General features: G+C 41.2%; 1 protein-coding gene across 1 annotated transcript in view; it reads right to left on the bottom strand.

The window, feature by feature from the left end:
* Positions 1–524: 524 nt before the first annotated feature.
* Positions 525–26,976, bottom strand: part of ALG13 (ALG13 UDP-N-acetylglucosaminyltransferase subunit) — a 76,024-nt gene continuing 49,572 nt past the window's right edge. The window contains exons 20-29 of the mRNA XM_087727097.1: positions 25,887–26,043; positions 24,918–25,053; positions 21,732–21,791; positions 21,563–21,618; positions 18,046–18,174; positions 16,280–16,445; positions 15,531–15,641; positions 10,380–10,420; positions 8,494–8,680; positions 525–1,666 (exon numbers count right to left, since the gene is read on the bottom strand). Of these exons, the coding sequence (XP_087583223.1) occupies positions 1,383–1,666; positions 8,494–8,680; positions 10,380–10,420; positions 15,531–15,641; positions 16,280–16,445; positions 18,046–18,174; positions 21,563–21,618; positions 21,732–21,791; positions 24,918–25,053; positions 25,887–26,043 (1,327 nt within the window). The 3' untranslated portion in view covers positions 525–1,382. The remainder of the gene's footprint in view (positions 1,667–8,493; positions 8,681–10,379; positions 10,421–15,530; positions 15,642–16,279; positions 16,446–18,045; positions 18,175–21,562; positions 21,619–21,731; positions 21,792–24,917; positions 25,054–25,886; positions 26,044–26,976) is intronic.

Below are 26,976 nucleotides of genomic sequence, written 5' to 3' on the forward strand. Positions count from 1 at the left end.
TGTGGAGAGGTTTTGGGAGGCCTGCAGAGTGCAAAAACTTTTTTTAAAAAATTTAACTTTTCAAAATCATGGTGCATCTTATACTCTGGTGCATCTTATAGTCTGAAAATACAGTAAGTTTGCTCTCTTTTCTGTGACAGCCCCTCAAATATTAGAACACTTATCATCTCACCCCTAGTTCTCCTCATTAGACAAGACCTACCCAGTCCCTGCAACTGTTCATCATGTTTTAGCCTCTAGTCCTCTAATCATCTTTATTGCTCTTCTCTGCACTCTTTCTAAAGTCTCAACATCTTTGCTGTGACCAAAACTGGATGTAGTATTCCAAGTGTGGTCTTATTGAAGGAATTTGAAACAGTTCCACAATTTTTCTGGTGATGTCTCTATTTCTGACCTGGTGTAACTTGAAGTGTCAATATCCAACCTGGCAGTTGGGATGTTGGGATATATTTGATTCCATTTCATTCACTCAAACAAAGGACGACCAGACAAGCCTTTGTGCTTTTTACATTTATTTAGTGCTCTTGGTGCCAAATTTCTAACCCTCCCCCACAATTTTACCCGCATTTGTGCAAATTGTTTTTACAGACAGAATTCTGACAACAAAAATAGTAGGCCTGAGTAGGCCTAAGTCTTCACTTTCAGAAGCCCAGACTAAAGAAAACAGTCAACAGTTTGTCTTTTAAACCAAACATACTGTGTTACAAGTGGAATCAGCAACGTTAATTGGTCCACATTTCTAATATCAAACGTTCTTTTCCACTGTTGTTGCCTTTGTATTAAAGAGGAAATGACTCCCTAGAGTCAATAGTCATGAAAACTGATAAAGAATAGCATTGCAGAGTAAAGCTATTTAGCTAATGACTTAACATTATTATTGTGATGCGGAAAATGCCAATAACTTAAACGAAAATCCTCTGAATGCATTAGATGCTCTGTTAATGCAGCAATATCCAATGGAAATTTAACTTCACTGCATTGTCCATGGTACTTAAATGCTAAAGAGTGCACCTGTCCTCTAGTGCAGGTATAAATCAACATTGAAACAAAACAAGAAAAATAAAATAAACCACAACACGATTAGCAAATGGAACAGTATGGCAGCAGGACAAGAAATGAACCAACCAATGTAAAATCAGGAAAAGTTATGGGTAACCTTTAGGTGTCTCCAACCTTGGCCTCTTTTAAGACTTGTGGATTTCAATTCCCAGAATTCATGTGCTGGCTGGGAAATTCTGGGACTTCAAGGCCACAAGTCTTAAAAGTTGCCAAGGTTGAAAACTGTTGGTTTAATTTACCTTCTAGGCAGTTGGGTGTGCCACGGCATTCTGGGAATTATACTTCCAAGTAGGGGAAGGCTCCCATACTGGATCCTTGTGAATCTACATGCTTTGAGCTACAAAATGTGGTTGTGGATTGGATGAGGTGACATAGTTAACCTGATGGAAATGGCTGGGATTAACATTGTTAACACTGTTATGGATTCGGGCTGTGCTTCCATAAGACGCATTGACTGGATACCAAGAACCGACGCAGTGGTACGCAGGCACAAATGAGACGCAGGATTCGTACCCTGGCACAGGAGGCGGGGTGTATGTGTCTGTTCCCACAGGGTAATAAATGGTTCCAGAAGATGGTGAAGAGGATTCTGGGACAGCCAAGGCATCTGAAAAAGGGGAAAACATTGCACATAAAAGATCAGCAGAGGGTGCATTTCTTGAACCTTTAAATAATTAAATGTTAAGGTCCTGGATAGTGTTCTAACTATCGGACTGGTAATTAATTGTAAAGCAACGTTTAGAGTTGCTTAATTGACCTCATTGAACCTAATTCTATTTATCCTTTATTGATCTCAGTAAAGGTATGGTTTTAAAGAACTAAATCTTAGGCCACTAAATTAAACCATGGCTTGCATTGCTTTCCTATAGAACAGAATCAATTAAATCAATGGTTCTGAACCTTTTCTTCACCAGGGATCCCCTTTAAATACCTTTTGTGGCCACGGACCATGGCCCAGACCCCCCCAAAAAAGATTAAAATCATCATCAGCTCTCTGTGAAGTTTCCAAAGAATGACCTAATTAATTTATGAACCTCGAGACAAAGTCCAAAAGAAATCCATTCATTCATTAGGATCAATATTTTGGTATGTTCTTCTGTGGAGTAAAACTGATTTTTGCTTAATTGCATTTGAACTTTACCACTGAATCCCCTTCCCTTCTGTCTGTGTCATAAATCACATCCACCAACAAGGTGCTACAGCAGGCTATGACCATGTGCATTTCACATGCCAGCTGTAGGAATATGAGACCTGACTCTAACCAAAGGTATGCATGGAATTCTCCTCCCTTTCCTCCCCTTTTCTATGTCAACTTGATAGTAGTCATGGAAACGTATTACAAGTTGACAATAACATTTCTTCAAGCCTTCATGGACCCTCTGTGATGATATCCTGGACCCCCAGGCAGAGGTGGGTTGCTCCCGGTTCGGCCCAGTTCAGCTGAACTGGTAGTAGAATTCAGGCCTGGGTTGTAGAACCAGCAGTGACCCAGGCCTGCCATGCCCCCAAACCAATTCCCTCACCACTGCTAGGCCACCAACATTTTGGTTTTTAGTGACTGCACATGCACAGTTCACTATAAATTGTTCTGCACATGCACAAGAAGCAATTTACATTGAACAGTGCATGTGTGTCTGGCATGTGTCTGGTGCGGGTGAAACGAGAGTGCATTGATGTTGTGCGCAGGTTCTGAACCAGTAGTAAAACCTGAATCAACCGACCCCTGCCCCCAGGGATCCACAGACCACAGGGTGAGAACCACTGAATTAAACCTGATGTACAGATGTGTCGAGACCTCCATTTTCTTCATCCCCACCTAACAACCATGTTAGTTAGTTAAGAACTACAGTGAATCATTTAACAACGGTGGCAAGACAGGTTGTAAAATGGCACATATCTTACTCAGCAATGGAAATGTTGTGCTCAGTTGGGGACAAAGTCAAGGACTACATGTACAGTACATATTGCAATTTGCAAGAATGCCAATTTTAGCTAAATACATAAAACTACAAACCATTCAACATCACAGCAGTCCAAGTCTATGCCCCAACCACTGGTGCTGAACAGGATGAAATTGACCGGTTCTATGAAGCCCTACAGCACCTTATAGAAACAACACCAAAAATTTGATGTCCTTATCATCACAGGGGATTGGAATGCTAAAGTAGGAAGCCAAAAGATAACAGGAATAGCAGGAAAGTTTAGCCTTGGAGTAGAAAACGAAGCAGGGCACAGGCTGATAGGATTTTGTCAAGAGAATATGATGGTCATAGCAACCTCTCTTTTCCAACAACCCAAGAGATGACTACACATGGACATCACCAGATGGTCAACACAGAAAGGTCAGTCATAGAGGAGATCAACTCTGACTGCTCTTTAGAAGGCCAGATCCTGAAGAGGAAACTCAAAGACTTTGGCCATGAGGCAGAAATATAAGCAGCTACTGAAGAAGAAAAAAGCCTCTTATACTGATAATTTATGGGCTGGCTTAGAACAGGCAGCAAAGCTGGCATCATCCACTCTCTTCTGGTTGGGGGTCTCAAAAATTATTAAAGATAGAAAATCAATAAGTGGCCCAAATATTACTGCAATAAGTTGGGAGAGGCATTTGGCCACTCCAGCAGTAGCAGAAAGTTCCAATGATGTGATATCTTCTCTGAGCCTGAAACGGGTATAAAGCCTTACGCCAGTGGGTGGAAGTGTCAATCATGGAGGTGAGGCGTTTAATCTCTTCCCTGAAGTCAGACAAAGCTCCAGGACAGGATGCGCTCCCAGCATTGTTATTTAAAGAAAATATAACCTGGTGGGTGCCTGTCCTGTCGGGTCTCTTTACTTTTATTAATAGAACAGGGCAAATTCCTGCTAGTTGGCGCACATCAATAATTATTCCACTACATAAAAAAGGCTCTAGAGATAACTCAGATAATTTCTGGTTAATTAGTCTAATCGATATTTCAGCAAAAATTTATGCTAAGTATTTGCTTCATAAATTAGAAGATTAGATAAAGAGAGATAACATTCTAGCTGAAGAACAGACAGGCTTCAGGAGTGGAAGATCTACTATGGACAATTGTTTTGTATTGGATCATCTAATAACAAAGTTTAAGTTTTGGAAAAAAAACACTGTATGTGGCATTTATAGACCTGAAGGCTGCCTTCGATACAATTAATAGACAAATTTTATGGGCTAAATTAGAGGCCATGGGAAAATAAGGGTGTAAGACAAGGTTGCATTTTAGCTCCAATACTTTTCAATTTATACTTAAACGACTTGCCAAAATGTTTGGAAGACATATCATTCCATGGGCCTAGTATAGGAGCAAGATAGGTAAATTGCTTGTTATATGCCGATGATATAATTTTGATGTCAGCCTCACAGGTGGGGCTACAAAGGTCACTTGAGAGGTTGGCAACATATTGTACAAAGAATCACTTGACAATTAATGTAGAGAAATAATAGGTAATGATATTTAGCAGGCAACGAAAGATGAGGAGATGGGTTTTAAATGGCAGAAGAATAAAACAAGTTCAGTCATTTACCTATTTAGGGATAGTATTCCAGACAAATGGTAAATGGAACAAACATGTAAAAGCCAGAGCTCGGAAGGCCCTGGCTCGGACGGCTCAATTAAATAAACTTATCTTAGAGAAAACTCCATCTTCATTAACCCCAGTGTTAAAGGTCTTTCAGGCGAAAATTGAACCAGTACTTACCTATGGGGCAGAAATATAAGGGTTAGTTAAGTTGCCTGGGTTGGAAATCCCTCAAAATAAGTTCTTGAGGAGAATCTTGGCAGTGACCCCTGGAACCCCAGCATGCCTAGTGAGGGCAGAATTGGGAGTACATGCGATTGGCACAAAGGACATGTTGAAGACCGTTTATTACTGGCTAAGAATAATCAAGATGGAGGAAGGGAGGTTAGTAAAGGCAGCGCTAATGGAGCAGATTATCTCAAGTAATAAAAATAATTGGTTATCAAGAATTTTGAAGCAGGGATCAAGCTTTGGTATTCCTTTAAACTGGCAGCAGCACGATCTTAGGCAGATCAGAACTTGGATTGCACAGAGATTTAAGGACATAAGTGCACAATCAGACATTGCACAGGTGACAGCAGCAAAAGTTTGCCCCTGGTTATCAGTAAACAAACCAATTTTTAAAATAGAAAAATATTTAACTTCGCCTTTATCTCCTGTCATAAGGAGATTTTTTTCCAAATTGAGATTGGACCAACTTCAAACAAACAGGCTTTGGGGGAAGGTATAAAGGGATCCCTGCAAATGAAAGAGTCTGTTTATGTGGGACGGGGGAAGTTGAAACAATGTCCCATGTAATTTTTGATTGCCCCTGTACTCAGATTTGAGGGAACACCAGTTGGGTAGGATCTTTTATACCAGCACCCCTAAGTCTAAAGAGCACTTTTTGCAACATTGTTTGTTAGGTACTAATTTGCAGTTGGTGAAATGGATTGCCAAATTTACTGTAAAGTTGATGGAAATAAAGACAAAGTTGGTGCAGCAGAACGTGGTAGATTGTGGGAAAGACCATTTGACGGAGTAGACATAGGGGTGACATAATACTGCCCTTGTGACCTCAAGACTGGACTACTGCAACGTGCTCTACATGGGGCAATTCTTGAAGAGCATTCGGAGACTTCAGCTTGTCCAGAATGCAGCCGCGCGAGCGATCGTGGGTGGACCTTGGTACACCCACGTCACACCTATCCTCCACGAGCTGCACTGGCTGCCGATTGGTCTTCGGATACGCTTCAAGGTGCTAGTCGTCACTTATAAAGCCCTTCATGGTATTGGACCTGGGTACTTGAGAGACCGCCTGCTGCCAATTACCTCCAACAAACCGATTAGATCTCACAGATTAGGCCTCCTCCGAATTCCATCCACTGGCCAATGCCGATTGGCTACCACCCAGAGGAGGGCCTTCTCTGTGGCTGCTCCGGCCCTCTGGAACGAGCTCCCCGTGGAGATTCGGACCCTCACCACCCTCCAGGCTTTCCGCAAAGCCCTTAAAACCTGGCTGTTCCGACAGGCCTGTTGCTGATGAGTTCCTGTCCCCGCTCGAATGGTGTGGCTGTTGATTGTTTTTAAATTGTGGTGTTGTTTTGTCCGTGTCTTTTTTCCTGTTTGTATCCTCCCCCCGACTTGGTTTGTGAGCCGCCCTGAGTCCCTCTGGGAATAGGGCGGCATAGAAATACAATAAAATCAAAAATCAAAATCAAATATAATTTCAAGCATATTTAATTTGTATCTTAAATTATTGCACTCTATTCTGATTATATTTTAAATTGTATTTTGTTCCATTTACATTTTAAATTGTGGTTTATTTCATTCTCACTTTAAATTGTAGTTTTTGTCTCTGGAACTTGGTATTTTGATATGGCCCAAGGGCTAATTAATAAAGATTGATTGATTGACTTTGGCCACCTAATGAAGAAGGAACGACTCACTGGAGAAGAGCCTAATGCTGGGAATGATTGAGGGGAAAAGAAGAAGGGGATGACAGAGAATGAGGTGGTTGGATGGAGTTGGCGTGAGCTTCAATGGACTCCAGAGGATGGTAGAAGACAGGAAGGCCTGGAGGAACGTTGTCCATGGGGTCACGATAAGTTGGACACGACTTTGCAACTAACAACAACAATATAAACTCATCTCTTCCACAGCACACATTGTATGGGACCACACATAGCAAAAACAGAAAGCAAATTATTGTCGCAGTTACTCAGGTTGAAGCAATAGCAATAGCAATAGCAATAGCAGTAGACTTATATACCGCTTCATAGGCCTTTCAGGCCTCTCTAAGCGGTTTACAGAGAGTCAGCATATTGCCCCCAACAATCTGGGTCCTCATTTTACCCACCTCGGAAGGATGGAAGGCTGAGTCAACCCTGAGCCGGTGAGATTTGAACCGCTGACCTGCTGATCTAGCAGTAGCCTGCAGTGCTGCATTTAACCACTGCGCCACCTTGGCTCAAGCATGAAGCATGAAATTCCATTCCTGGAATGCCATAACTGCAAAGCAAATACTTAATTCAGCGATCCCAATGACTGAATAAATCTATGTTCCAACAGTGTTTAGTGTGAACTGAATATGCGCTAGAGAGGAACCTTTCCATGATGAGCTGTGTGTCACATGTTCTGCCACAGAATTGCTTTCCTTGAGGTTTTTTTGTTTTTTAAGAAAACAAAACAAAATTAAAATCTCAGAGCAGCTTCAAGGAATATCTCCTGGCAGCAAAGGGAACGGTTCATTTTTCTTATCAGAAAGAAAAATGCTATTTTCACCACAGCTGTCTTTTTTCCCGTCCATGCTCCTCAGGGAGAAAATATGTTAGCATTACTGCAAAGTCTGGAAAGCAGCATTATTAAAATTGGAAAGTGGCAGATTTATAAATGGATTATTGAAGGAATCTATAATCTAAAACTCAGGATAACTGAGAAGCTTACTTATTTGCCTGGCCTAGAGCAGGTAGAAGCTCAATCTTCTTTTGAATATCTGACTGATATTTAAAAACGGAGAAGTACAGGTAGTCCTCGACTTATGACCATAATTGAGCCCAAAATTTCTGTGGCTAAAGGAGACAGTTGTCAAGTGAGATTTGCCCCAATCTTCCATGCCTTTCTTGCCACAGTTATTAAGTGTATCACTGCAGTCATTAAATGAATCTCCCTTCCCCACTGGCTTTGCTTGTCAGAAGATCATAAAACCTTTCATAAATATGAACCAGTTGCCAATCGTCCATGTTTTTATCATATGACCATGGGAATGCTGCAACAGTCTAAGTGTGAAAAACGTTCATAAATCACTTTTTCCCACAGTGCTGTTGCATCTTTGAACAGTCATAAACAAACAAGTCAAGGACCACCTATATTTACAACAGGTGAATCCCACAATTAGAGACTACACAGACAAAAAAAGGAAACAACAAATTACTTCCCTCTTGTTACATAACTATGTCCTGAACAAGTCATCAGGAATTGAGCTAAATATGTTTATCACTTTAAGTTATTCAGGGCGGTACAGTGACTCAGTGGTTAAGAGCAGGGGTGAGTCCCAGCAGGCACTACTGCTGGTTCACTCATGGGCACACTGTGCGTGCATGCACAGTGCAATAAAAATTGTGAAAAACAAGATGTTGGCACCTACGGCGGCACCTGGAGAACTGATTTGGGGGGGGGGCAGACCTGGGTCACTGCCAGTTCCAGCAACCCAGGCCACCAAACCACTATCGGTTCAGCCAAACTGGTCCGAACCGGTAGGAACCAACCACTGGTTAAGAGGCTGAGCTTGTTGGCTGGAAATCCGGTGGCCCAGGTTCGAGACCCAGTTCCTGCCAACCTAGCAGTTCAATTTGCTGTGCCAAATTTAAGTTGGTGACACTCAACTCAACCTTCTTAAACTTAAAATAGAGGGAGACCAACCGGTTGATGAGGAGTCTGCAGGCATCTGACGCGGATCGTTCCTCTCTACGTCGTTGTAAGGCAGAGGCGCTGATGAATCCACCACAGAGACTTGCTCTGAATAAGTCTGGTAGGTTTCCACGTGAGGCGGTGGTGACGGTGTTTGCTGCACATACATCACGGGGTTCCAGCAGGTCTGGTGGTAATACTAGCACAATTCAAGGCAAGAAAATTTTAAATAGGTGAGCTACTGCTGCCCAGACTGAGAAAGCCTCTGGTAAAATCTGCCTGCTTAGATCTACTTAAGAAGTGCCCTGCATAAATCAACTGCTTTACACAAGACACTGGATCGAGGGTTAACCCTAGTCAGCAGACCATTAACAGGAATCTTTGTGCTAAAGTGTGGTCAATCTCTAGTGGCTACCTAAAACCTAATTCTTTCCCTGAATTTTCTTCTCTTTAGCAAGATTTATTTGAGATAGAAAAAGTAAGGTTACAGGAACTCCTGCAATTGAGCTATTTGCTCTTTAGAAAATGTTTACTTACAGTATCTCCTCTCTCTGTATAAAAATGTATGCATATAGTATGTATGTATGTATGTATGTATGTATGTATGTATGTATGTATGTATGTATGTTTCGTTCCAGTATAACTCTGGAGCACCTCAAGCAATTCCAACCAAACTTGGTACACAGATGACTTACCCTCTGGAAAGAAATACTGGGGGGCAGGGGGGGAGGGAGACACCTCTGGTATGGATGTGTGTGTGGTGGGTCTGTGTGTTCCAGCATAACTCTGGAACACCTGGCCCGTTAAGGAGAGCAAGTGTGGCATCCTAGAATGGCAATTGTTTGTGAGGTCAGTTCCTTTGCAGCTTCCTCTGAAAAGCTAGCCGTGATGTTCGCCCTCCAGTGGTCCAATGGGGAAGCACCTGATGGATTTGGGGCAAAGTGGCAGGATCGTAAACAGGGCAGGAAAGAGGAATGCATGGGAGGGGGAAGGGAGAGGGCAGGGAAGATGGGCATGGGAGTACAGGGAACAAAGGCTCCTCTCAATGGCTCCCTGTAAGACACAACATGCCAACATCTATAAATAACTGGGCAAAACCCAGTTATCAGCTAGTTACTTATAATAACCACCAGGGTGGCACGGTGGTTAGAATGCAATATTGCAGGCTAAGTCTGTCAGGAGTTCGATCCTGACCGGCTCAGGACTGATCCAGCCTCCCATCCTTCCGAGGTGGGTAAAATGAGGACCCAGATTGTTGTGGGGCAATGTGCTGACTCTGTGAACCGCTTAGAGAGAGCTGTACAGCACTGGGGAGTGGTATAGAAATCTAAATACTATTGAAGTGCTATTGCAAATCTGATACAAAAATGCCATCCAACAACTGAAAGGAGCTGTGCTACAAAGTGTGGAGCTGTGCTACAACTGAAAGAAGAGGCTACAAAGCCGGCAAGAATTGGACACAACTAAATGGTTAAAACAACAACAATCTTTACAATGGAGCAGAAATTATTTTTCTGTGCCTTAGTCAAGAGACAACTAATACAGAAGAAGAATGGGATTCTATTTATTTTGTAAACATTAACAAAAAAGAAAGTGGGTATGCTTTAAGAAAGTAATATCACTCTTGTCATACCCATCAATGCTGCTTCTCTTATAATCTACTTGTCGGCATCCCTCAAATATTTACCTAGTTAGAAAGAAGCAGCTTAGGAAGCCAGCATGGATAAAAGCAATATATTTACAATATTTTAAGAAAAGCGCCAGGTCTTGTGTAAACTTCAAGCAAAGGATTCCCTGTAAGACTTCAGAAAATTTTGAAAAACATCTGTGTCTCCCAAAGACTGACGCCCCACTCTCAAAAAGGTGGTTGTACCACTAGACTTGTATAGAGCACCTACCTGCAGGCCCAAATTAAAATAATACTGCAAAACCTTTGGATCTAAAAAAGAAAAGAACTTGGTCACTACATTTCATTTGCATCCTAGAAGGTGTGAATATTTGCATTTTTCTTATGTTTGTTCACCAGTTCATATAAAATGACTTTACAGATATTTTCTCTCACATACCGTATTTTTAAGAGTATAAGATGCACTTCCCCCACCCCCACCCCACCCCAAAAAGAGGTTGAACATTTGGGTGTGTCTTACACACCAAATGTAGCCACGCCCACACACCGTCCCCTACCCTTTGGCCTCTGCCTCCCAGCAATTTACCTCCTTGCAGCAAATGGGAAAATGGGGCTTGCGGAGGCGGCAATAGGCTATGGCAATCTGGCAGCCTGAAACAGATGATCATCAGGAGGCCCATGCTGAAACTGAAATTAGTGAAACGGACTTTTTGCTGTTTGCTGCAAGGAGAAAAATTGCTGGGAGGCAGAGGCAGATTTTTTTTTTCTTGTGCTAATCAGGCTAAACTGAAATAGGCTGTTTGCAGCAAGGAGGTAAGTCAATAACTATAAATGCCTATAGAATGTTCAAATTATTAGACTTATTTTTTAAAGACTGCTTTATTATTGTTCTAGACAGCTTAACAAAATGAAGCTTTTTAAAATAAATTCTTGAACTGAAGAGGCCCAGTGCTATTGCATCTTCTTTTAAATAGCAGAGAATAATGTATACTTCCAGAAGGCCACATCAATTTTAACAGCATCTGTACAAGTATATTCTGAAATGTAACACCACAAACAGTGTATATCATCTGTACTGTTTGCTGTTGGTTGCAAGGAGGCAAATTGCTTGGACCCAGAGGCAGATTCCACCCACCCCCCTCGTTTTTCTCCACAAAGGCTAAATACTTCCTATACTTCACAGCGTCTTATATTCTAAAAAATATGGTAGTTAGCATTTAAATATTAGTTTATTAAACAATTGCGGTTATGAAAAGAAAGTCAATTTTAGAAAAATCTGTTAGTTTGATTAATTCTGCATTGGGAGAGAGCACTGTGATGGTTTTTCAGCTGTACCTACAAATACAGGCAGTCCTTGACTTATGACCCCGACTGGGATCAAAATTTCCCTTGCTAACCAAGGCATGCCTGATTTTGCAACTATTTTTGCCATGGTTGTTAAGTGAATTACTGCAGTTGATAACAACCCCAATTGCAACCAGAATTCTGGCTGATAAGCAAGACAGCTGTTAAGTAAGTCACACCCAATTTTGCCACAATTGTTGAGTTAATCTCTGCAGTTGCTAAGTGAATCATGCAGCCATTAAGTGAATCCAGCTTCCCCATTGACTTTGCTGGTCAGAGGTTTGCTGAGGTCGCAAACTGAGTTCTCGTGACCCTGGGATGCTGCAAATGCCAGTTGTCAAGCAACCAAATTTTGCTCACATGACATGGGGATGCTGCAAAGGTTGCAAGTGTGAGCACCAGCCATAAATCACTTTTTTCAGAACGGTTGTAAACCAAGGACTACCAGTAGGAGAGGTACCCATGACATCACATGAACCAAAATCTGGAACGTATAGAGCAGTGATGGCTAACCTTTTTCTCACTGCATGCCAAAAGCAAGGAGAGCACAGGGGGAGCATGCGCAGGCGTGCCCACACCCATAATTCTATGTGTGTGACCCCCTGTGGATGCGCATATGACCCTCACCCTCACCCAGATTTCTGCGCAAACAGGAAGTTTGGGAATGGACTTCCGGTTTGCGCAATGGACCTGTTTTTCGCCCTCCCCAGGCGCCAGAGGCTTTCTAGGAGCCTGGGGAGGGCAAAAGTTGCTCCCCCCCCCCCCCGGACGCCCTCCAGAAACCTGCCTGGAGCCTCCGGAGGGTGAAAAATGGCCCAATGAGCAAACCAGAAGTCTGTTCCTGAACTTCCGGTTTGTGCGCTGGGAAGCCTCTGAAGGGCGAAAAATGGCCCAAAATGAAGGCCAAAGCCAGCTGGCCAGTGCACACATGCTCACTGGAGCTAACAGGGCTATGCTTCATGTGCCTTAACAAATGGCTCCGTGTGCCACCTGTGGCACGTATGCCATAAGTTCGCCATTACGGGTATAGACTATCAAGGAATAAAAAGAAAAAAAGAAGGTGCATAACACCTGGAAAAACAACTAAAACACCTAATTTCCCAGCTCGACTTCTCACAAAAATTATATGCCAACTGTTAGAACAGAGCACAGCATGGGAAAAAATACAATTATTATTGAGTCATCCTTCTGCAATCTATTTCACCTTTTCTATTGTATACTTTACTTTTAAACCATTGAACGTTAGAACTCCCTGTCCTAAATGTTTATGTAACACCACAAATTAGCAGAAGCACAACAAGAGAGAAGCTGCAAAGTGAATAGCCCGTTTTCCTTTTTAAGCTGTTTTGCCTATTTTGTTTTTTGTGCACTTGCTGTTTCTTTTGCAACATGCACAAGCAACAATAAGGCACAATCTAGTGGAAACTTCAGCATTAAATATTGAGATAAAAACAGAAACGTTTGTTGCACAGTAATTTGCAGCTGCTTATTAAGTTTTGAATGTAAAATCCAATTAATGCTGTACCTATTAACATCCACATTTCAAAGCATGCTTAATGTTATACCTTTTTAAAAACCTAATACAACACACAACATACTTTCTACTTGCAAATTATACTTAGGAGAGATTGGGCAACCATTTGTCTGAAATCTTTGGGTTTCCTGCCTAAGCAGGGGGTCAGACTTGAAGACCTCCAAGGTCCCTTCCTACCCTGTTATTCAACTTATATTTATTAACATCAGCATTTCAAAGCATGGCCAATACTGTTATATCCTTTTAAAAATCTAATACGACATACATTCTATTTGCAAATATAGAATTGAGGCAAGTAGCTAGCCCTGTCGCTGGCTTCTAGTTTATTTTGATTACAGCCAATTCCTGACCCACCCTATGCAGGTAGTCCTCAGCAGACAACGGCAATTGGGATCGGAACCGCCATTGCTAAGAGACAAGGTCATACAGTGTGATATCACATAAGCAGGCTGTTTTTAAACAAGGAGTGCATGGATGTTTAAGTGAGGACCTCATGTGAGTGCAACTTTTGACTTTCTTTTTTAAAAATAAAGGTTTTTTTATTTTTCTCCGGCAAATTCATTCACAAATATACATTCTTATAATTGCTTTTAACATTTATTTATTCGTCATTAATCTTTATCGTTATTTTCTTACAAATATATAGAATACAGTTTGGGTCACTTTCTTGCCACCCCATGCCTCCATCTTATTTTGCAACAACCTTGCTCCTTCTCTCTTCTCAACCTCCCTTCTCTGCCTTCTTCTTTCCTCCTTTCCTTCCTCCTTTCTTCTTCCCCTCTCTTCCTCCCCTCTTCTCCTCCTTCTTACCCTCTCTCTTACTTTTAATTCCCCTCCCTTACTTCTTTTCTCCTCTCCTTTCCCCTTTCCTCTTCCTCTCTCTTCACCCTCCTCCTCCTCTCTTCTCCTCCTTCTTACCCTCTCTCCTACTCTTACTTCCCTTCCCTTACTCCCTCTGCTTTATCCTTTCTTCATTTCCCTCCTCATCCTTCCTCCCTTCCGTTGTTGCCCTTGCTTATTTACTTTCTCTGATGGGTTTTTGGGGTGGCATTTCAGCAATCCCAACTTTATATTTTCATACAAATAATTTTCTCTGTTATATTTTGTTTCTAACAATAATTCCACTTGTATCATTTTTAACTTGTATACTTGTATTTTAATACTTTCCTATTTCCTCCCCCCCCCCCCGATTCAATAATGTGTCATCCGAGTTATTTATTTTATACTTTATTTCTGTTTGTATCTCTTTTCTAACCATTTCTGTTGGCTTCCCCATTGACTTTGCTTGTGGGATGCTCTCAGGGAACATCAGAAATCACAGTCACATAACTGTGGGGATGCCACAACAGTCAAGCCACAGCCACAGAGTGTTCAATGCCTGGAATGCACCACCTGACTCTGTTGTTATCCCATAATTTTAACCTAAGACTGACTACTGTTGACCTCACCCCATTCCTAAGAGGTCTGTAAGGGGTCGGGTGCATAAGCGCACCAGCGTGCCTATCATCCCTGTCCTACTGTCCCTATTTATTTGTACCCATTTACTGTGTTCATACTTATGTTTATACTTATACATTTTTTACATGTTTGACAAAGTAAATAAAATAAATAAAACATAAATAAAAACTCTTGACGACCGGTCATAAATACCAGGAGTTCAGTGCTATTGTAACTTTCAACAGTTGCTGAACAAATGGTCATAACCCAAGGACTCCCTATTTGCAAACTTCAACTGAAAGACAACTTTGAAGTCACGGAGTTCATATTAAAAACCTTGTTTTCTTTGCAAAACAGCCTCAACATTTACTTTCTAGTAGATTTGGAAAGGAAGAACCATATAATTGGAGTTCACTTTCCTAATCCATTCCCTTTTGTAATGTGCTTGATGTATAGCTTTTTACATCGGGGAAATTCAGATAGCCCCAATGCAGGAATGAAATTCAGCAGGTTCTGACAGGTTCTGGAGAACAGGTAGCAGAAATTTTGAGTAGTTCGGCAAATAATACCTCTGGCTGTCCCCGGAGTGGGAAGGGAATTGAGATTTTGCAGTAACCTTCCCCTGGAGTGGGGAGGGAATGGAGATTTTGCAGTATCCTTCCCATGCCACGCCCACTAGGTCACACCCACAGAACCAGTAGTAAAAAAAAAATGAATTTCACCACTGCCCCAACGCCAAGCTTAGAGAGACACAACCAGTTGGTCTATTTCAATCTGTATTCCAAACACTTTGGTACATCTATGATTATGTTTCCCTTGTCACAGCAGTTAAGCAAAAGTACATTTAATACAACTACATATTTTAAAGGCATACTCTTACAAAAATATGCCTTTAAAAATGTTTTGAAAGATTTATCCAAGCCAAAATAACTGAATCAGAAGTTTCTGGCATTGAAAACTTGCTAGATAATGAAGTCCCACATTGCATTTGGATAGTTCAAACTAGCTAATGCATATAATAAAATGTAATTCCATAAGCATCTCTAGAATTGACTCATTTTACAGAGCTAAAATTACTCCCACACATCAGAGAAAATGATATCTTACCTCTAGGCAGGTCACTTCCACTTGGATCACAAGAATAAGGGGGTGTAATACTGCCGTTTTCCCCCACATCACTGACAGGAGGAAGGGGAGGTGACTGATACACAGACACCGCTATTTGAAAAAATGGGGAGAGAAATGTTACATTAATTTTGAAAGCAGTGGAATGCACAAAACAAGACCTTGAAATTTATGCAATGAATCCATTGGGGATATCTAAGTAATCCCACTCAGTGTTCCTAAAATGAATTTAACCTGGATCAACAATCCAAGTCAAACTGAGAACTTAAACAAATCTGATCTTGCTGCGTCTGCCAAGTATCTTCTAAAATATGGAACGAAGTCAACATTTTCCATGCATAGATGAAACAACACAATACAATGAGCCCTTTAAAAGGCCTCCATTCTGAAGGATTTTACTTAGAATCATATGGTTGAAAGAGACTATGGAGGTCTTCTGGTCCAACCCAACTCAAGGCAGGAGATCTTCTACCATCTCAGTGAAATGGTTGTCTAGTCTACCCTTGAAAACCTCCAGCGATGGAACAAGCTGTTGCATTGATTAATTGTTCTTCTTCCATGTAACTTTATTGCCTAAATACATTTGACACTTCCAGAAGATCAAGTGAACTTACTTCAATGCCTTCTGGGGACTAAACAGCTATTCTGATTCAAAAATCACCTGGTGGCGAAGAACCATAAACTCAAAAGCATTTTCCAGAAATACTTCAAAAGTGAAATCAATACTCCACCTGGCCTTCCCACAGAAGAGGTTACTAAGATTGGTGGCACAGCATTCTGGGGGGTAGATGCAGTGATAGTGACTTGCGTTGAAGCACTGCAGCTGGAAGAGAAAATGGCGGCTGGAGCGGTATTGACACAGGAAGAGCTGGATATAATGGCGGAATTTACCATAACCTATGAAGGAAAAGGCAAAAAGGTCAGCATCTTTTCGCCAAATGGTGAAAATTCATATATAAAACACAAGGCATCCTGGGAACAAATGATTTTGCAGGATGAAGTATCTTCTGATGCAATTAATAGATTTCCGTTTAAGTAACCCAATTTGAGTGTAACAATAAACCGTAGTTTGGCATTACCAGCATGCATGCTGATAGGAGTTGCATCAGTGAATGAAATGAGCTGTGTATAAATTTAATAAACAAGCAATACTTATAATAAATTAATAAATAATTAATAGGCAAAAATTCACTTCTAAACCTCTTATCTGAATGGCATTTGGGCCAAATGACTAATTTTAAAACATCCTCAATTTTGTCAGCCTCATAGAGTATGAATTTTCTGAGGCAAATTACACAGATGTCTGCTGTAACCAGGCACCATCTGATACAAAACATTAGCAATTTTCCTATTTTTCTTCAAACTACTCTAGCCTTTAAGAAAGTCACTGTGGTTGTATAGATGACACAGCTTTGAAGCAGCTGGATTGGGGGCAGAGGTGGGTTCCTACCAGTACAGTATGCTTTGGCCAAATAGGTAGTAACTCCGTCGAACAGGTGACTGTACCGGTTCTATCTTTGGTGCCACCATCTTGATTTTCTGTTCTGCTCATGCACAGAACAATCTTCATTGAAAAAAATGTATTTCCCCCCTTTTTAATGTTGTGCGCATGCACAAAAATTTTCGGCCGCTGAACCGGTAGTGATGGTGGCAGGAACCCACCCCTGGTTGGGGGGCACCATTGGGGAAGAAGGGACATACTTTGAATGATATGACAGAGAAAGTAACTAAATTGGTCTAACTAAATACTATGATCAATAAAATCAGTGTGATTAACCCACTTAAATGTAATAACTTTATCCTAAAGTCACATTAAAGTCACATTAAATCTCAACCTCAGCAACTTTACGAGGTGTGGACTTCAACTCCCAGAATTCCCTTGCTAGCCAATTCTGGGGGCTGAAGTCACAGAATAACGGTATTGAAAGGAGCTCTTTTAGTTCAATCCACTGCTCAAGCAGAAGACCATATACCATTCCTGTCCACTATCTTCTTTAAAACCTCCAGTGATGGAGCTCCCACAACTTCTGAAGGCAAGTTGTTCCACTGGTTAATTGTTCTGTCAGGAAATTTCTTAGTTCTAGGTTACATCTCTTCTTGATCAGTTTCCACCCATTGCTTCTTGTCCTGCCTTCAAGTGCTTTGGAGAATGGCTTGACTCCCTCTTCTTTCTGGCAGCCCCTGAGATATTGGAACACTGCTATCATGTCTTCTCTAGTCCTTCTTTTCATTAAATTAGACATATCCAATACCTGAAACTGTTCTTCATATATTTAGTCTCCAGGCTCCTAATCATCCTTGTTGCTCTAACTCCATTCTTCATTAACATATTTTATATGACATGGTGCACACATCTTAAAGATGTTGAGGTTGAGAAACACTGCACTGGAATGTTGAAGACAACTTTGAAAGAAATTCAATAGTGCATTTCCATTTTAGTTAGCTAAATGTTTTACTTCTTTTATCAAAGTTAAGTTAAAATGTATGTTTCACGAACATTTTTCAGCTCTTCTGGACAGTGAAACTCTTCTTGACTCCAAGTTACGTCCTCACAGAAATTTACCTTCTGAGAGTAACTGAAGGAGGTAGATGATTCCTGAGAAGAGACACAGTTTGCTCCTGCATCCTACAGAGACAACACATTTTAAAAAGAAAGAGGGGGAGAAATGAGAATCAACCTTATGCTATGTTATTAAAGGGTCATTTGGGCTAATGAAAAAGAAGAGCTATTTAAAAAAAGTGTTCAGAGAGATGGAAGTGGCTAAGTCTTTGAATATGGATGTTCTGTGCCAAATGCTACATTTTGTTTTCTGTTGAATTTCATTATCCAAATCCACCTCAAGACAAGGATTTACGTCCCGATATGCAGCAACTTCAAAACCATGGTTTCTGTAATCCTGTTTTGCTCAAACTGGTGCCATTCAAATGTTCTGGACTTCAGGTCTATGATTTCTATAAGGTAACGATTCCCCTCACACATATGTGCTAGCCGTTCCTGACTCTAGGGGATGGTGCTCATCTCTGTTTCAAAGCTGAACAGCCAGTGCTGTCCGAAGACATCTCCATGATCATTTGGCTGGCATGATTAAAGGCCGAAGGTGCACGGAATGCTGTTCCCTTCCCAACAAAGGTGGTCCTTATTTTTCTACTTGCATTTTTATGTGCTTTCGAACTGGCAGAAGCTGGGACAAGTAATGGGAGCTCACTCCATTACTCGGTGCTAGGGATTCGAACCTCCAAACTGCTGATCTTTCTGATCGACAAGCTCAGCGTTTTAGCCACTGTGTCCCTTATGATTTCCGTAGAGCATGCAAATCTAAAAGGCAGCAGGTCAATAAAGTCTGAGCCAAGAAAGTACATCAGGAGGCAGTTCCCCGAACTATGAGGGGTCCTTGGTGATCTCTGAGCTTGCTTGCTTTCTTGCAGATGTTTTATTATCCAAACTTGATAACATCATTAGTGCTGCATTGATAACGTTACTGAGTTTGGGTAATGAAACATCTGCAAGAAAACAAGCAAGCTCAGAGTACACCAAGGACCACCCATTTCAACCCTGAGCTACTAATATTCTCCTTTATTTGCATCTTTGACGTGTGGAGCAGCATTTCATCTCCATCACAACCCAATGCTTATCTTTTTGTGCTAAACATTTATCATATGAGCTAGCTTTGGAAGCCATGAGAGAGAGGAAGAGCAAGATATATCAGTTTTTTTGGCATTTTCTATTGGGCTTAGCTACAACTGGATCTTTTACTTATTTGTAAAGAGAGGGGAAAAAACAAAGTCAACTTTTGAAAACATTCAGAAAAGTGGACATAAACCCTCCCAAAATAAGTTAGCCAGCAACTAAACTGTTATTATATAAGTGCCACTAGTCCTCAACCTATAAAAATAATTGATCCTGGAATTACAGCCATAAGTCTCTGCTGTTGTTAAATGGGTTACCATGTGACAATGCCTGATCTACAATCTTTTTTGTAGCAGTCATTAAGTGAATCTGTTTTATCTGACGGGCATTTTTTTCCTAGTTCTTTCCAGCACTCTTACATTGTTTAACAACACTGTTTGTTACAGATGACATACCATTCTTTTAATACATGAGGTAACAAATTTCCACTTCATAATTACACATAAAAGCCATCTGGCTAAGAAACAAATTAGTGTTTAAAGCTGCAAGATTAAGATCTTACAATTGCTAACAAATCCAATAACCACGCAGGGTCTCCCAATCTGTAAAATGTTAAAATCAAATTATTGTCTGCTCCGTAAGTCAGACACAAAACTGAGGCTGATAATAAAAATCCCCAACACCCAGGTACTGCTCACTGGAAAAGTAGCTAAGGACACCATGCTGCTATCGTTTGAGCAGGCAGTGAGAAAGTGTTGTTTATGGACTGTGTGCCAACATAAGTTGGTTCCTTGGCCAAGATGTCTTCTAATATGGGACAGGTTGGTATGGCGAGCGTGCCTCTGCCAACTCATCATTACCAACATGGCCTATTCACTGTGGGGACAACTCACCATGGGTGACTGGAGGGAGAGCAAGGCAGGTGGGTGAGAGAGCAGATGGGCAGAGTGCAGGCCAGCGGTGTTGGCTAAGCAGTAGTGGGACTCAAAGATTTTTACTACTGGTTCTGTGGGCATGGCTTGGTGAGCATGGCTTGATGGACTTGGCAGGGGAAGGATACTGCAAAATCGCCATTCCCTCCCCATTCCAGGGGAAGGATACTGCAAAATCCCCATTTCCTCCTGATCAGCTGGGACTCGGGAGGCACTGAATAGTCAGAGGTACTATTTACCAGTTCTCCAAACTACTCAAAATTTCTGCTACTGGTTCTCCAGACCTGGTCAGAACCTGCTGAATACCACCTCTGTGGCTAAAGGTTCCCACCAGAGGAGAGTCAGGTGAGCAAGTGAGTGAATGTATGGGCACAGCACAGAGTAGCAATGGTGTTCAGGCCATGTGGTGGTGAGTTGTCCCCATGGCAAATTTGCTGTGTTGAATTGTCCGACAATTTGGGAATGATGAGTTGGCAGAGGTGAGTTGGTGGTGGTGAGCTGGCCGCATCACACTGGCCACGCTGAGCTAGCCATGCCGAATTGTCCTAAGCCCCCCTTCCAACATTAGCAACTGAGCTACTACAAAGTAGGGAAGCTGACAACTATTTTGCGCAACCCACCTGAGCGAGCACCATTTTCATTACTTTGTGCAAGCTGGTAAAAATCTATACAATTCAAGGACTACTATTACAACGGGTATTATATGACAGTGCCAAGGTTGGAAATTGCTTTCACATCTCCTCTGAGGTTTTAACAGTATTCTAATCTAGGCTTCCTGATACAGTAAAAAGCACATGCTTAGTCCCCCAAACCCTCTTTTTATTTCAAATGCTGTGAATCACAGCCCATAATGAGTGCCAAATAGTTATAAAGAGTGCTACAGTAGGCTGCCAAAGTCCTTTGGCATAAGACTGATAAGTTATGAAGCTGACCTTTATCTTCCTTGAAACGCTGCCAAAGACTTAATTGGAAATTAGCTTGGCAAGCCACATGGAGCAAAGAGTCAAAACAGAGCTTCAGAAGGTAAACTGACCAGCATGAACCAAGTTGCTTCCTGCAAAGACTCTAATGCCTTTGCTCCTCCTTTATGTCCTATGGGGGGGGCAGCAATCACTTCCAACCTTACCCCTGAATCATCCCTTTTGTCTTAACTGTTCTTGCTTTTCGGCAGGGGGAGCCTGTTCCTCTGCCTCATTGCTCTCCGACACTGGAGACTCTGGAGGCAGCACATAACTCCCAGATGGTCCTGGCCCTCTCTCTGCCTCTGATGCAGAGCCCTCGTCCGAGCCTTCCCCAGACTCCAGGACTGGCCCATGCTCCTCCCCAACCTCCTTGCTGTCTGACTCTGCTGCCAGCTCTGAAGGCCACAACAAACATTCTCTGGCCATGCTAATATCAATATTCTTAATTAAAGTTTACCAAATTTCTCAATTCAATTTTTAACTAAAGCTTACCAAATTTGCAGTAGATTCAGCTGCATTAAATACTGTGGTTGTTTCGCACTCTGGATCTGGAAAGCAGGGAGGAATATGAAATTGACAGCAGCAGCTATCAGGTGTAACTATTTACTACAAAAACAATAAAGTTATGAAGCAGACATTTAGGGAAATACTCCAGTCTCACCTGGAGGAGTATACAGATAATCTTCATGATATTCTCCTTGAAAATCAGAGGGTAAGTGCACTATTAGAGAAACATATTAGAAGTAAATTTCATGTAAAACAAACAATTACAAGAGAAAGGATGAAAATCTAGCCTTATATTTTACAATCATGTAATTATCCAAAAACTTTCAATGAATTTCTTCCAATGCTTTATGCTTCCAATTCCACAATCCCCAAATTGCAAAACTGCTAAGCAATTCTGATTGGAGAATTCAGGACATCAAGAATTCTTAAGATCTGGCTGTGTGAAACTGGCTTAAACGATGGCATATGGTAACAACATTTGTCATATTATTCTTTTGTTTTGTTAATCTATGCAAAACATTAGCTAGATGCAAAGGTCAGCAAAGTCCAGGTTGCTAGAATGGTAGCTGGTTAGCCTATATAAAATAAATAGATGTAGCCAAAGGTCTTAGGATAACATACTTTGCTTGAAGAAAGAAACCTGTTCTCCAATACAGGTAGTCCTCTTGACTTACGATGACAATTGAGCTTAAATTTCTATTGCTAAGCAAGATAGTTGCTAAACAAGTTTTGCCCATTTTATGATTTTTCTTGCCACAATTGTTAAGTGAAGAACTATGTAAGTCGAGGACTGTGTGTATAGTCAACAAAACTCTGTCAAGGACCTTGGAGTGCTCATCTCTAATGATCTAAGTGCCAGAGCTCATTATAACAGCATTGCCAAAAAGGCATTAAGAGTTGTTAACCTAATCTTGTGTAGTTTCTTCTCTGGTAATATTGAACTGCAAAACAGAGCATACAAAACCTTTGCTAGATCAATTCTTGAATACAACTCATCTGTCTGGAATCCACACTGCATATCGGACAGTAATACAATTGAGTGAGTCCAGAGATATTTCATGAAAAGAGTCCTCCACTCCTCTGCTTGCAACAGAATCCCTTATGACACCAGGCTTGAAATTTTGGGCTTAGACAACTTAGAACCTCGGTCTGACCCGAGCATAGTACACAAAATTATCCGCTACAATGTCCTACCTGTCAATTACGACTTCAGTTTCAACCACAACAATACACGAGCACACAATAGATACAAACTCAAGGTAAACCATTCAAACTCGATTGCAGAAAATACAACTTCAGCAACAGAGTGGTCAATGCCTGGAATGCACTACCTGACTCTGTGCTTTCTTCCCCCAAACCCCAAAACTTTAACCTTAGACTCTCTACTGTTGACCTCACCCCATTCCTAAGAGGTCTGTAAGGGGCGTGCATAAGCACACCAATGGGCCTACCATCTCTGTCCTAATGTCCCCATTTATTTGTATCATTTTCATATATTCATAATCATGTTTATACTTATATCTGTTATCTTATACATGTTTGACAAAAAAATAAATAAATAAAAATAAATTATTGCACTTAATTGATCTTTTTAAAAAGTCAACTACTTAAATTATCAATCAACATATAAAAATAATCCAAAATATGAAATGCTTAGAAAAACATTCAATGCTTATAACTGCAAAGTACTTCAAACGTTTGGCATAATAACAATCTTGGAAAGGTAACAGATGCATCTGAACTTATTAACATTCATGCTATGCTAGGTCTAGATTCTAATTGAGAAATGCATTTTTGAAATAATGAAAAAAACCACTGGTCCCTGCAATTGTACATACTGTAATTTTCAGATCACATCTATTCTGAAAAATAACGGCATGTTCCATTTCAAGCCAGGAGACTTCTGTGAAGAATTTTTTTTAATGACTTTTTAAAAACTCCTAACCAATATCCCAAATGTTATAAAGGAAATGAATGAAGCAGTAACCCTGTCAGAAGGCATATTTTTCCTTTAGCAGTTAAAGGTAAAGGTTCCCCTTGCACATATGTGCTAGTTGTTCCTGACTCTAGGGGGCGGTGCTCATCTCCATTTCAAAACCGAAGAGCCAGCGCTGTCCGTAGACGTCTGGTCATTTCTTCTTTTTGCAACTGGAAGCTCTTTTGTTTGTTTCTTTGAAATAAAACAGTACTAGAGCAGGAAGGGAGAAATTTAGAATAATCTTAGGAAAAGTTGTCATGGAATAGTACAAACGCTCCATTTTATCTAAAACTAAAAGTTAAGATTCCCCTCGCACATATGTGCTAGTCGTTCTAGACTCTAGACGTCAGTGCTAACCTCTGTTTCAAAGCCGAAGAGCCAGTGCTGTCCGAAGACATCTCTGTGGTCATGTGGCCAGCATGACTAAATGCCGAAGGCGCACTGAATGTTGTTACCTTCCCACCAAAAGTGGTTCCTATTTTTCTACTTGCATTTTTACGTGCTTTCGAACTGCTAGGTTGACAGAAGCTGGAAAAAGTAACGGGAGCTCAATCCATTATGTGGCGCTAGGGATTTGAACTTCCAAACTGCCGACTTTTCTGATTGACAAACTCAGGGTCTGAGCAACCGCGTCCTTCACGAATGATTCACCAAAGTTCTATCATAATTTGTAAGTTTGAACAATAGGATTCTTGGCTTACAACTGGTTGCTTAACAACTATTCAGAGTTACACCCTACCTATAAAAGAGGACTCACACTCTGGATCTGAAGATCGGACGGTTGCTCTCCATGTGATAGGATTGTACTTTGGGGGCTTGACAAGACGGGTGTGTGGAATACCCCATGATTGCGCGAGTGTGTTTTATAACAGTTTTGCCAAAAACTGGTAACTTCATCCAGTTTTCTGCAAAACTATGCCCATAGTGAACCATTAGTTTGCTTAACAACCACAGTATTTGCTTAACAACCATGGCATTGGTTGCCACAAAAAAAAATCTTGCAAAATTGGAAGTACTTGTCATTTATGACCCTCACAACTTATGACCATAATGGGACAGCTCCATTGTAGTCATAATTTGAAGACTACATGTCTGCGCACATCTTATGAAGCAGAACAAGTTGGACACTGGTGGTGCAGTAATTGCAGGCAATTTTTGATGTCTGCCAGCTGCCAGGAGTTCGATCCTAACCAGCTCAAGGTTGACAGCCTTCCACCCTTCCAAGATCGGTAAAGAAAGGACCCAGATTGTTGGGGGCAAGAGGCTGACTTTGTAAACCACTTAGAAAGGGCTGTCAAGCCCGGTGAAGCTGTATATAAATCTTAAACACTAATGCTATTGCTGTTCTGTGTTTATCCTTACCAGTGTCAGTTGGTTCCTCTACTACTACCTCTGAATTATTCAGGCTTGGTTTGTTTGGCGGGATGGCGTTTGAAGTCCTTCTTGTCACCCAGAATCCTGCAGGAGCAGGAACTATTGGAGCTGGGTTACCCCGATTCTGAGAAACAAGTGAGATTATTTATTAACATTCATGCCTTCACTTTATTGCAAATATGCAGCAGTGTTTCAGCATTTCCTTCTAACCCTGATGAGTATAGAATACGTGCGCCGGACTTCAACAGTTATGAGATGCTCTGAAATACACGACATGTTTCTAAAATGTTTAGGAAATAGCTTGCTAGCCTTTCCAAATTTGGCTGAGAAAAAAAATTGTTTATTAATAATTAGAGCTTTCAGAATTTATTTTTAAAAATCAGTGCAGAGAGAAGGGCAGAAAGGGCCAAAGCAAGCATTAAAAAATATTCGTATACAAAAACCTCATTTTCAGGTTTCTTTCAAAAGCAGAAAATTTCTTGTTTTGGCCCTTTTGAAATCCCTAAATTCAATTTTATGGCAGCAGAAGTTGCCCTGGGGGTTTTATAATTATTATTTTCTAAGAAAAAGATTTGCCAACACACATTTATACCTTTGAGAGATACTATTTGGTTAGCAATTCGGTTCCCTTTGAAACAATTTCGCTGTGCGCCGCTCTATTAATAAATTTTAGTCCCATGAACAAAATTAAGAGCCTGAGGCTTTGCAATTATATTTCATCTGTGTAGATCTTTTCCCATAATGAGGATTTAACCAAACTTGATTATTCTTCCTAACAGCCTGCTAGATTAATTCAAGGCTGTTTAATCCAGCACTCTCTATCCCAGGGCTCTCCAAACTTGGCAACTTTTAAGACTCATGAAGTTTCTCCTTGCAGTTTTGCCCACCCTATCCTGCTGCCTACCTGTAAAAGATTTACTTTGGCATTTTTCAAATTAATTCAGCTCAAGGACTTACAGGTAAAGGAGGAAAATTGGCATCATCCCCTTCTTCAATCTCATAGAAAGTCATGGTTTCTTCTACACCTCGAGGTTCCTCCCCATTCTCAGGTGAAAATCCGTACTGGCATTCTTTATTTACACATTGCATCTGTCTGCGGCTACGGCTGTATGAACTTCCAGAATGATCAAAAGGTTAAAATGTCACCACCACCATATATCCCAAGTCTAAAACATTTGAAAGAAAATGTTGCTACAGCTGCAACTACAGGACCAAGGGATACCGTATTTTTGGAGTATAAGACACACCTTTCCCACCCCCCCCAAAAAAGAGGGGGGGCTCTCAAACTTTCTGCATGACCCATTTTCCACAAAAACTGAGGGATGCAGAAGGCTTGGGCCCTGCAGAGTACATTTTTTTAAAAAATTTACTACCTCTTCAAAATCTTGGGTGCGTCTTATACTCCAGTGCCTCTTATAGTTCAAAAAATACGGTATTTGTGCCCAATTGTTACCAGACTGGCACTTTGGGGCAGTTAAGATTCACGTAACATGGCACTGGCTTGCTGCATCAACAAAGAAACTCTTTGGAATCTGAAACAGCAGCAATCCTGGGATGCTTTAAAAAAATGTCTCAGTTGAAAACGGTTTAACATTGCTTCAAGGATACAGAAAGTTGCATCCCTAGAATTGAAAAGCTTTGAAGAACTAGCTAGGTCAGTCAGACATTTCCCAGTCCCCCGAGAGGCAGCTGCCTTTGGAGGCTGAGATAAGTGGGGAGGAAGAACCACTGGGCCTTGTTCCAGATACGCGTATGCGCAGAGCTGTTAGAAGAGGAGAACAACTGAGAACAAGGAGTTGACTCAGGGAGCAAGGCACATGGGAACGCTCAATGACCTCTTCCTGGCTGGGGAATAAATAGAAAGAAAGGGGAGTGGTGATTGTAGAAGACAACAGTTCGGATTTCTGAAGATTTTGCTCATGGTGTTTCGTGCCTTAGAGACTGCTTGCCAGAACTTAATTTGGAGCTTTACAAGGTGGGAACTCATGGCCTGGCAAGGAACTAACAAGGTCTGTTACTGCAGTTAACTCTTTGAAGGACTATTGCC

The sequence above is a fragment of the Thamnophis sirtalis genome, unplaced genomic scaffold, assembly GCF_051295495.1.
Source record: "Thamnophis sirtalis isolate CommonGarterSnake01/CBP01778 unplaced genomic scaffold, rThaSir2_p1.2 scaffold_13, whole genome shotgun sequence".
Lineage (NCBI taxonomy): Eukaryota > Metazoa > Chordata > Lepidosauria > Squamata > Natricidae > Thamnophis > Thamnophis sirtalis.